Source organism: Papilio xuthus, unplaced genomic scaffold, assembly GCF_000836235.2.
Source record: "Papilio xuthus unplaced genomic scaffold, Pxut_1.1 DF829129.1, whole genome shotgun sequence".
NCBI classification, from domain to species: Eukaryota; Metazoa; Arthropoda; class Insecta; order Lepidoptera; family Papilionidae; genus Papilio; species Papilio xuthus.
In genome coordinates, this window is record NW_013529520.1 from 2,618,249 (window position 1) to 2,630,869 (window position 12,621).

Sequence of the window (12,621 nt, forward strand, 5' to 3'; positions counted from 1 at the left end):
AGCTCATCTGAAGCGGGAGGATTATGGTATCACAGTGTAACATACAGACACGACAATGGCTACATCATAAAAAATACAGATGAAATTATAACCTCTTTCATTTTGAAGTCAGCTAAAAAGGAACAATATTAATTCCCTAGATATTCTGTAAGGGCAAATTGCCCATGCACTATTTTACAATCGCTTTTTTTATTGAAAACCGAATACAAGGGACTGGTAATTTGAGCAATAAATTGTTAAACACATTTAAAATGTACACTATTTATGACATTCAGATATCATAACTTTAACGCTCAGAAATTGATTAGTGTCAATATCAAATATTTTACAATTTTATACAATATATTTATGTAGTGTCAACTTAACCTGCAACTTTTATAAAAATCAAACAAAAATACCCAAATCAGCCGTAATTAAAACATTGTTATAAAGTTTTATTTAGAATATTAATGTTATTTCTTAAGAATCGTCAAATAAATATTCACCCAAAAACAAGCCAGCATTGCACTTCTTAAGTTTTTCCTGTCATTTCTCGCTTAAATGTTGATATCAATAAATGCAGATTATAAACAATAGAATAAAATAAAATTAATTACCGTTACAAAAATATCTTTCTTTAAACATCATTTATACAACAAACAACAATGACAAATTCTGATTATGAATTAAAAGCTTCTGTTATTAAAAATCTAAATAAAAGAAAAGTTAAACAAATTGCAATAAAAACAATATAATACAATTAAATAAAGAAATCCGATAAATTTATTTCTTCAAAATAGATTGCATATAATATTTTTTTATTAGTTTTAACTAATTTTGAAACTACATTGTACATAGACATTAAATCAGACTTCGAGAAAATTTTCTACCATGTGAGATAATAAACGTGGGTTTCTGAGACCAAAATATCAGTTTAAAACATATTGTTATCTCTGTTTTGTCAAAGACAAAGATAGGGATAATGATATGTTTAATACAGAGTTTTCGGTCTCAGAAACCAACGAGTAATAGTTAATCATAACAATACAAAATATTTGCATGTATTACTTTAAAATGACGCATATAAAATATAATATAGCTATGGGGATAAAAATTTTACAAAATTTACATACATTATAAAATAAATAATATGAAGATGTAGATAAAATTCATTAAATTTCAAAAGAAGGTTTTAAGCAATTATAATTTATTCTTCGGAGTATTATTAAAAAAATATCATGCATAAATTTGTGCCCACTGTAGCGACAGATTGACCACTGTCACGTCACACATTATAGGCCGTATTTCTTATAGAATAAAGTTCAGTTTTAATTATATGTTAAATATAAATTTAAATGTCGTGAACAAAAAATTATAAATACCAAACTACTGTATTATTGTCTTATATTTCATAGACTAGTTTAAATTTCTCGCTGTGGTTATGAAAAGCTAGTGACAGTTTATCTTTAACACATATGTGTAATTTTTTGATGAAAACATACAAATATAAACACAAACAGTTTTTTAAACATTAAATAATAACTACTACACTTTCGTACATTACGAGCCGCTTCTATCTAAAGAAGGGCCCTTCTTTAGACATAGGGCCCTTCTTTAGAGTCCCTGGTGGGGTGAAAACTAGTCTGTGCTGACACCAAATTAAGTGTATTTGTATAGTAATTTTTATTTAGTTTATAATAATGTGTTATGAAAGTTTGGACACTTTAACCATAATTGAAGTTAAGCATCAAGTTATAACAAAACCAGTGGCACATATTATTTCAAAACTATAAGTTTTAAGCTTTAACATAATTTAAAAAAAAAACAATATAACTGGTTTATCTTTGACATAATTTAAAATGTACTTTGATCTTTTTACCTTATTAACAACGATCACATACAATAGCCGAACTCCCAAACACTAATGGTAACAAAAAGCTGTTTATCTTGCAGGCATCCTATAAATCTATAGGTGTATTGTGATTTTCGAAATAAAATCAATTTAGAATTTATCTAATAGTGAATTGTCGTAGCACATGTATAGGAACATTATTGTTGTCTCTGTCTTCTTCAGCAAATGAGTGAGAAGGAAATATTGTTATGACACAAATGCTACGACAGTGGAGGCTCACCATATTATTTTATTATAAACTAACCGCGCACTAAAGGTGTGTCCCTAGTACAACTTGTCAACATTCCAAAACATCATTTAGTTCGTAAAGAATCAAAAATAGTATTTTTGCAGAGCGTAATTGCGATATCATCTCATGTTATGGTGCCACAAGGATCTTATGGCAGTTTTTTGACATTGACAGGGGCGCAAAGTTTTTAGGGTTACCAGTGACAAAAAATTTCCTAAATTCTACCAAAAGTTGTATTGCAATCCCAAGCAATTGATTTGCAATTTATAACCTAAGTTCTCGTAGTAATTCCTAATTTAAATTGATACATTCAAACAAATTAGCAAACTAACCTATGTGTTATCGTGCGTGATATTTTTATGGAATTTTATTATTATGAAAATGGCAACACCAAAACGTGCAACTGCCGTTCACTCATTGGTCAAACGACTCTGTCGAGATGAATTGTTAGTTCAGATATGTTCTGACGATCACAAGATCCTTGTCTCCTTATAATTTGAGGCGATTTAAAGTTTCACTTTATTTGTACGTGTGAAAACCGGACGGATAAACTGCAAAATACAAATTATTCTGATTTTGTAAACGCGAGGTAGTATCAATAAAAATAAAAGTAAACTAGTCATGACTATACATATAAGAATAAAAAAATCCTGGGTACATTACAATAGTGCCCAGAAATTGAATAACATACTGATAGGGTCGCGAATTTATATTTGTAGTTAAAAAAATATTTATAAATCTTATTGTCAATTCAACATCCAAACTGCCTATTTTTGATTCAATACGATTTCTACAACATAATAAAATAACCAATTCGTAATCGAATTACATTCGATAGGACTATTATATGGTGTGTTCACACTAAGGAGAAGCCTTGCGTCTGTTGTATGGCCTGTAAGAGATAGTACTTTAGCCTTTCTTTGGTGTTGTATCGCGGTAAGTCGAGAAGATTGAAGCATGTGTGCGCTACTGGGTAAAACCTTTCGTCTGCTACCGGCTGTATTCTGATCTGGAAAGACACAAGAAGTGTTAAAAGTCAGACAAATTTTAGTGATGAAATTTTCTTATACAAATATTTCATTGTATTTGTTTAAGATACTTACTTTGATATCCCTCATACCCTGTATGGGGACGCGGTCACTGCCCGTCAGGAACAGCAGAAATTTCTTTTTGTCCTCCAGAGATAGCTCGTGGAACACCTCCCAGAACCATCTGTAAATAAAATACTATGGTATATTTCTATCTACTTGAATACAGCACAATACGAGTAATTATAGTTTCACTACTGCCAACATCACACGAAAAATTATCATGAAATTAACACTAAAATTTATTCAAATAATGTCAAATATAAGAACTACATATGATTAAAAAATAGAAAAAAAATGTAAAAATTAATTAATGAAAAAATGTACCTAATCTGTGGATCACTAGAAGTGTAACCATTTTTATATTCGCAATTGTTCTCAAACATTTCCCAGTCGTACTCCTCATTGCCGATCACCACAGACATCAGCTCGTGCGACCTGAACAACTTTATAATCCTACCTCCGCACACCTGGAACAAACAACATTTTTATAAAGATATTACAGTTTTCTGATATCTTGGCGGATTTTAATTCGGCCGTGTCGTTGCGCGGAACACAATGTTAGGTGTAGTGTGTCGTAGCGGGAAGCGGGGAAGAATACTGCACAACTTGCAGATGACCTTGAGCCACCAAGATATTTGAAAAGAAAAAAACGCGCCCTGATTTCCAATAAAACTATCATTCCTTCAAATTAGTAGTTTCGGAGTTTATACATCAAATCATGATTTCAACTAACGATATGATATAAATTTGTTTTTCATTTTAGATATATCTTGTATATTGCAAAAAATAAATATTTACCTTTTGGAATCCTTGATCAAAAGCTTTGAACTGATTAAGCACAGATTTGTTGAGCAGAAAGTCGACGTACAACTCTACGTACTCCTCCTTGTTCTCGTGCGTGACAGGAATATTCTCGCCGTTCTCCTTCAGATTGTGCACTTGAATCTCATCGAACACGATCGTGTTCACCGCAAAACATAAACTGAACACCTGAAATATTTAAGGTAATTTAATTAGCTTTATCAACTTTTACATATATTGTAGAATACATAAGCCTAAATATTTTAACCATAGACAAAATATTTCTTTGTTATACGACGTAATTAAGAAATATAACACGAACCTCCTCAACATCTTCATCTGGATACTCTAACAAACTCCTCAAACTGTTGGCTAATGTTGGATACAAATCCGACAGATCATCCAACATAACTGACTCCCCGAGCAGCTTCTTGTACAACACCAATGGGAACGGAACGTATATAATTATTGAATTATATATAGCTAGACCATATATTGCACCTGGAACATACAATACGTGTTTTTTTTAATTACATTTAGTATAAGAAATTTTACGATGCAGTAAACATATCGTTTTGCTTTTGCTCTCGACCTCGTTAGCACGGAATTAAAAAAAAACATAATTAGCCTACGTCTTCATGTAGACCACATCTACATCAAATTTAATTAAAATCCCTTGATCTGTTCTGAAAATACTTAATAGCATCCATCTATCCCTCCAACATGTAAAGTATCCAACAAAACAATTTGTTTGATCAAGATATCAAACATTTCCGTTCAATATTTTGACATAAATTGACCTTTTACTACATAAAATGTCGGACTATACGTAATATGCGATACCATAACTATAAATAAAAAATTACCAATCAAATAGTACATGACGTCATCTTCAAAGGGGTTGTTAGAGAACCATATCATGTTGGTCTCCTCGGACTGCTTGAACATGCCGTAGACAGGGTCGAAGATCTCCTTGAGCAGCAGCATGAAGAATTCCTTGCGCACGCCGCCCGCGTCCTCCGCCTCCTCACCCACGAATTCTACCTGAAACAAGCCCTGATTAATCATCCTTCCTAATTGATATAGTGTCGATTGTGCCTAGTTATTGCTTGCATTCTCTTTGTAGAATTTCACAACTACAGAGCACTGTAAAGGCGATAAATTCTAAACCAAATTTTATGCAAGAAAAAAAACCAATACATACTCTAAGCGGTTTCTTGAGCTGTGAGGTATCATGGCTGCTGATCTGCATCATGGTATCCCTCACCAGATGATTCCTCGAGACCGTGAGGTTCAGGAATTGGTTCCTCTGGTACTCGAAGGTGGGATCAAAGAAGAGGCGTGTCAGTATCTGCGTGGCCGCTCTGCTGATGGCCATCTGCATCTGCACTTGCTGGTCTATCTTCAATAGCAAAGACTTGCATTGCACGTCGAATAAGAACGCGTAGTTACACATATGCGGTTGTGAAGACTGCAAAACGTTAATAGGTATATGAGAATTGTTTTTTGATTTTTTTGAGATCTTTGTTATTTACTTTCATAATATAAATATATACTCACATCTTGATCAGCAAGCCAATGTATGTAATCCGTCGCGATGTCCACATAGTCGCACAGATCATCTATGTAAAAACATTCCGCTGGAATTTTGGGTTTCTTTGGATTCACGAAATTAATTTTATTCAAGAATGATAATGCATTCAAAATCTGCACTATACTGTGTGTGAACGATAATTTCTGAAAACAATATCATTTCTTTTTTTAACAAAATGTATTTAACCTGCTTTGTATCAGGTTTTAATAAGTCTTGTTTTCCTATGACTTTAATTTGCCATTAAACTAGAGAAATATAAGGGTAAAAAAAAGATCAATGCAAAATATGTGTGATGCAATTTAAAATTCTAATTACATCATATTTTTGATATGAAGATAACATCTTGTATTATAAAACAAAAAATGTCCTTGACCTTATCAACATTTTAAAATAATATACTATCGAAAGATAAAAAGCTAAATCCTAAAGGACTTAATAAATGATAAACCTTATCATACCTTATTAACTCGCACTACACTATGTAATTCGTAAACAATAACACTCTTGAATATATCCACGAGCATTTCAAAGTAATCAGTTGGTTGCGCTTCCCACCACAATTGCACGATCTTTTGTGGGTACGTAGCTAATTTATTAAATGCTTCTGCAAAAGGACCCTGAAAAATAAAAAAAATCCTTATCATACATACATACGGACAGGAATCTTGATGTTATAAACCATGATGACGTATTTTGCTTAGTAGAAAACGTCTTAGCCATAATCAAAAAACCAATAAATATAAAATTATACGAGTCCAAAAATAATATTCACACTAAGATTGTTTTGTTAAAATCTTTTCTTTTCAATATCAATAAAAAGTAAAAATCGTTTCATATATCTTGGCGACTCAAGGTGCTGCGCATAGACTCAAGCAAACTTAAGAACCGTCAAGATATCTGAAAATGACTGTACCTGTAATTCAGGATGACGACGTGGGTTTCTCATCTCATGGTATAGCGGTACTATCAAGAATACTCGGAGTACCTCAGCGTCAGGTGGTGATGCTTTCATTTTCTTTATTATATTCTCTGTTAAGTGAGCGAAAATCTGTAAAATAAGTTTCTTTTAATTTATCCATCCATACATACATCGAAAGATGTACATTTATAATATAAATAAGACAAATTATGTGACCGAAACCACATTAAAATTACATTCAAAGAATCTTTATTTACTTATTAGACACTTACAAGATTTTTTATAGATGTATTTTCAAATCTGCTTATAAGTGTGAACGCTTCTTGTGCTCTCTTTAAATCGACGCCGGGCACTTTGGTGTTGCATCCGTAGTGAGCACTGTTCGCCTGCAGGAATGAACCGTTTATGCATGCCAGTGAACCAAACACTGTCTCCAAATATGCCATCAAATCCTGCAAAATGTTAGCAAACATTTAGAGATTTTTTAACATTATTTCAGCTACATTCTTTAACTATATAATTCTCCGGAAAAAGTACTTTATCAAGATGATAATTTGGCATAGTATCAAATCCTCACTCATAGACATGTCCTTGCCCTCCTGTCAGTTGAACAAAATTAAGAGAACAATTTGTCGATCATAAAATGTGTTTCGCCTTTCATAGGGAACCTTTTTATTTTCATGAATATAAAAGGCAGGTTTAGCCATTATTATGTTTTAAGCAATAAATAAAAAACACTTACTTGATTGACAGTATCATCATCTTTGAACATTTCACACGCAGCAAGTCTCGGCAATGTGAGGGTTAGTATCTGTTTCTTAGCATCAGGCACTCTAAAGTCTGACAGAGTTTTATCGTTGCTCATTATAAGAAAACTGTGGTCACCTCCCGCAAACACTTTTATTGGACCACTGAATATATCCGATATGAACTGTTGACAAAGAAATACAATAAATGCATACAGTATACCTCAAAATTATATATATGGACATACACGGACATATAGATTAGGCAATTAGACTAAATAAAGTTCCTATATCATACTGGAGCCATACTAGCACATGCTTTTTATCTAATTTGTACTATAATATCTCACATTTTTATATAACCTATATTCAACACATACACACTCTAATATGTTGATTAACTAAAAAAATTACCATATAATTATTATAATTTAGCCTGTCTTTTAACTTAGGGCATAATAATTTTATAATTGTAAAATTAAAACATAAACTTATCAATATGCAAGCATTAACAATTTTACTTTAAATTATTTACGTAATAATGAATTAAAAATGGAAAAAACTCAACGTCAAGTTTAGAGAACCGCCCGCTGCCTTTGCTAGAACTCCTAGCCTTGTCCATCTTGGATTTCTTCCGGGGCTACGAAAAGGATACCAATCCGTTATTAACCATTTTATTATTAAATCCTTATGAATTTAATATTTAATAGAAATTAGACAGCATCCCACAAAAACAGCCCAAAGCTTAAAGGCAGTAAAAAAATCGAGTTTTTATTAGCACTACTACTACAACTGGATCCTAAAATATTTTTTTAACCTAAACATTCCTACTTATTCAACTATCTATAAACATAAATTTATCTATTGCCTAAATAAGAAGCAGTTAATATTAGTTTTTAAACAGTTTAAATAACTACCTAAAGACTTAGGATCGTGCATTTTTGTGACACTATAGAGAAAAATAATTAATTACAAATACCATTAGCATTGACTGCTACAGAAAATATTTAATTTGTTATTCACCTTACTTTGTCCAATATTATCAGTCTGCATGGGAAAAAGAAAACATACTTCATTATATGTTACTCAGCAATATTAAATACAAAGTTCCTTACTCTAATATTTTCTTAATTCCTTCCTCGTTTCCAAAATAAAGGCTACCAATACCAAGGGGTTGATGTATTAACATCAGGTAAACCACATAATAATTTACTATCGTACACACACTCTCGTCTCTCCATTCCTTAGTATGGATTCCTTTCCCTAAATCTACTCTAAGTAGGTCTAAACAACTGACCATGGGTTTCTAAGACAAAAATCCCCTTTAAAAACATACTGGTATCTCTGTTTTGAGAAACATAATAATGATATGTTTTATATAGAGAATTCAAAAACCAATGGTATATACCATTACTGACCGGTGAATCATCATTAGGTGTGAAGGGTACCGGTGTGGGTGCCAAAGCGAAGGTCATGTGAGGGCAGCCGAGCTGACCGCGCGCACCATACCCGCATGCCAGGATGCGGTCCCCGACCACACACAGCAGGTGACGGCGTCCGCTGGCTACTTGCGTCACCGTACTACCCATAAGTTCCATCACCTAAAACAACCAATACATCATTATAATAAACCTGACTATATGATACTTTAGAATGAATATGAATCAAACTAGTTGCTGCTCGCGACTACGTCCGCGCGAAATGAATAAAAATCTTAATCAGTATCCAATGTGAATTTTAGTAATATCCATGTAGTCAATCTAAAGATACCTTCAAACAAACATCCATCCATCCAAACATTTGGATTTATAACATAATTAAGAGGTAAGATTGTACCTCTCTCTGCTTACCTAGCACCTAGCATGAAGTAATCGAGGGATTTAAAATCTATAAAGTATTGCATACATTATATAAATTAAGAGAAAGAGTACTTCTTATCCGAAGTGTGTTTAGACTTAGTTCTTGGCTATTCATCAGACAAGCAGTTAGGGAAACATTCCATACTTTTAATTAATACCTTCTTAGGAACTAGCTCATCCCTGGTGGTTCCATGACCAGTCTGACCATACTCTCCCGAGCCGCAAGTAAACACACCTCCATCCAATGTCAGAAATGCTGTGAAATCTTCCCCGCATGATATATGACACACCTACAAGAAAAAAAAATCATATATGAATACCATCTATAAATCTTTATCTTTTACAAAGGAGATAATAGAAAAGTGATTTGCAAAATTTGATAATTTATCAACAATGTCAAACTACAATGTTTACATCTTTTTATTCAATCCGATTCTATTTGCATGCAACAAAAACAACAATGGTAGTCATGTGTAGATCAAGGTCATCGGTAAAAGGACAAAAGAACAACTTCGCATACAGATAATTCACAAATAGTTTTTTTTACAGAGTATAACAAAATGATTGAAGCCTTACACTTACATCCACTTTTCACTTTAAATCTACTTACAATATACACATCACAATCTGTAAATAATTTATCTTAAAACAACCAGAATGAAAATTCACATTGCTTGTTTCACTTACTTTTATTCTTTTGTTTCTAAAAATAATATGTGTTAAGAATTTTATTATTACCTTAACATTTCTCAATGTTTTCAAATGTGTAGGATAATATCTATTTTCCCTGTCTTGTAGGCCCAATTGTCCATTGCTATTTTTACCCCAACCAAAAACTGCACCGGATCTAAAAGTAAAAAAAAAAAAAACTGTTGGTATTGAGCAAAAAAATACATATTGTTGTGTTTATTTTTTTTTTATTATTTGGCAAAAAGAATTTCATAAAAAAATAATCACATAAGAAAGAAAACTCCTTTTCTTCCAAGATAATTTCTCTAAAAATATTTACATCAGGTAAATGAAATAATGTAGAATCAATGAATTCTGTTAAAATATGTCTAACATAATTATTTAATTTTCTTTTAAAATAACACTTAATAATTGTTTATCACTAAAACAAAACTTACTTAGATAAAACAAATGTGTGGTTACTACCACAAGCCACCAATGCTATAGGCACACCAAACAATGATGTAATCTGTTGTGGAGTGGTTTCCTTGTTTGTCATATTTCCCAAGCCACATTGTCCATAACTATTTGCACCCCAAGAATATAGATCACCATCTACATTATATATAAAAAAGTATAAGAAAATGTAATGAACAAACAAATATTTATTTGCGAAAATACACAGAAAAATCATAAATTACATGAATTAACAGTGATAGAGCCAAGCCGAATTAAGAGTGATAGATTCCGTGTTTTATCTGATGAGAGTGCATCCCAGAGACCTAATTTCAGTGTTCTTTACCTCCCCACCCTTTTTCTTATAAGGAAGGGATGGGAAGAAGTGGATTTTCAGGATGAGGGGATGTATGGGAAGGTAAAGTATTTTCTTTCTGTGTATCCCCTCCTATGTTGATTAAAGATAGGCAACACATTTACAATTGCATATGGCTATGGACAATCATTGCTTCACTATTTGAATAATTTCAAGAATCTGATTGCTCATTTGCTACCTTGTGATATAAAAAAATTAAATCCCTATCACCTTTCTTTGATTGGATATAATTTTTATTTTTGGTACAAACTAAGATTATATCTTGCCTTTCAATGCAACACTTGAATAACTAAAGATTTTAAGATGGTCCATCATTTAAACAATAAAATGTAAACCTAACAATGTATATATAACTTACTATTTGTTAGAGCAATGGAGTGATAAGATCCGCATGCAATCTGTATTACACTTTTTGCTGCAAGGAACTTAATAATTTTGGGCTTGTCTTGAGCATGAGCACCAAGATTGCTCCCCAGTTGTCCCATACTGTCCGAACCCCAACTGAATGGTTGACCCCATTCATCCAGGGCCATTGAGTGCTGAATGCCACATGCTACTGTTGATATTGTACAGCCTTTAAAAGTTTCCACCAAATCTAAAAGGAATTAATCAACTATGATAATTATTGAATACAGTTATTACAAACTTTCACCACTTTCAATCAATAGTTAACACATTCAGTGCCACTTATTCTCTTTGCGTTCTGTATGATGTTAAAAAAATATTGTAGAGTGAAACATGTTTACATAATAGTATTAACAAAAATTGCAAGGTCATGTAGGGCTTCAAATACAATTGGCAGATTTTTTTTTTATTTTAAAGACTATTGAAAAATATTAATATTCCATAAATATTATTAATGTTAAACAATATTTATCATAGTTACTAATACCTGGGGTTTCTCCATCACTGCTTTGTGTATGACGTCCAAGTTGGCCCACATCATTACTTCCACAAGAATACAAATGTCCATTGTTTGTTAGATAAAGGGTATGAAATTCTCCAGCAGCTACAACTTGTAAGTGATTGCTTTCTTTCCATTTTGATAATGTTGGTTTTATTACCTATACATTAAGCGCAGGGACGAAAATTATAATTTAATTATTGATAAGTGTAATAGTAAGTAAATTTCAAAACTGTAAAACGTTTTAAAATTGTAGAACAATCAGATCCTTTCCGGGTTATTTATTATGAAATGTAAAGTAATGAATTTCACAACCATAAAAGTTTTAGTGTGAAAAATTATTGATTTCAAATGATATTGATGTATATGAGGACTTACCAAATCTTTAATATCTGCACCATTTATATACAACTCATGATGAGTTGAATTACCCCAACAAAACATCTTTATTCTTTAGATTTCACAAAAGTAAATTGAATGAATTTAACTATTTATAAAGTAACCTACACAAATAATATTGTGAAAGCATTGGAGATAAAAATGTGTTTACTACTGAATTTATTGTTAACATAAAAGAACTACCGGCGAATTTTCTGTAACATTATACTGATTTTTCTATAATCAGGTATTCACCGAAAAGTAATGTATTCGGAATCGAGAACAATCTCAGTTTTTCAGATTTTCGGCCACAAACCGACCATAAACTAGAGTTGACATAGATTGATAACCAGACACACCATAGAGTCTCTAGACATTTAGACCGCATCAAGACTACAGCAAAGCCAATCAGAAAAATAGGGTGGATTTGACAGATTTCGCCCAGAGAATTGTTTTGCCTACTTTGGACAAGAACATATTTATTGTAGACCTTGTAAAAATTTATTAAAATTAAATTACCAAAACATATACTATAAGTTATATTATGAAAACATTTCACATCTAAGTTAATAACAGATTATTTTAATTTGAACAGTCATCGTATTGTCCATCTACCGAATGTAAATGCTCGGAGAAATCGAAAATGCTTAGAATGTTTTCTATCGTGCTTTCAGGCGTCGAAGGGGTTTTGATTAAAGCTTTTGTAGG

General features: G+C 32.0%; 1 protein-coding gene across 4 annotated transcripts; it reads right to left on the minus strand.

Annotated features, from left to right (window-relative positions):
• Positions 1-1,147: 1,147 nt before the first annotated feature.
• Herc4 (HECT and RLD domain containing E3 ubiquitin ligase 4) lies at positions 1,148-12,258 on the minus strand. 4 transcript variants are annotated; one of them, XM_013316351.1, is made up of 21 exons: positions 11,914-12,258; positions 11,524-11,695; positions 10,990-11,226; positions 10,258-10,414; positions 9,869-9,977; positions 9,289-9,420; positions 8,690-8,872; positions 8,295-8,318; positions 7,840-7,911; positions 7,268-7,456; positions 6,798-6,977; positions 6,520-6,654; positions 6,065-6,223; positions 5,573-5,749; positions 5,217-5,483; positions 4,879-5,056; positions 4,335-4,513; positions 4,010-4,201; positions 3,536-3,678; positions 3,224-3,332; positions 1,148-3,129 (listed from the first exon to the last, which is right to left on the minus strand). In XM_013316351.1, exons 1-21 carry the CDS (start codon positions 11,977-11,979, stop codon positions 2,977-2,979), a joined length of 3,213 nt encoding a protein of 1,070 aa, XP_013171805.1. In that variant the 5' UTR covers positions 11,980-12,258; the 3' UTR covers positions 1,148-2,976. The 4 variants fall into 4 exon arrangements, with proteins under 4 accessions (XP_013171805.1, XP_013171811.1, XP_013171819.1 ...); XM_013316357.1 differs by lacking the exon at positions 8,295-8,318; XM_013316365.1 differs by lacking the exon at positions 7,840-7,911.
• Positions 12,259-12,621: the final 363 nt, after the last annotated feature.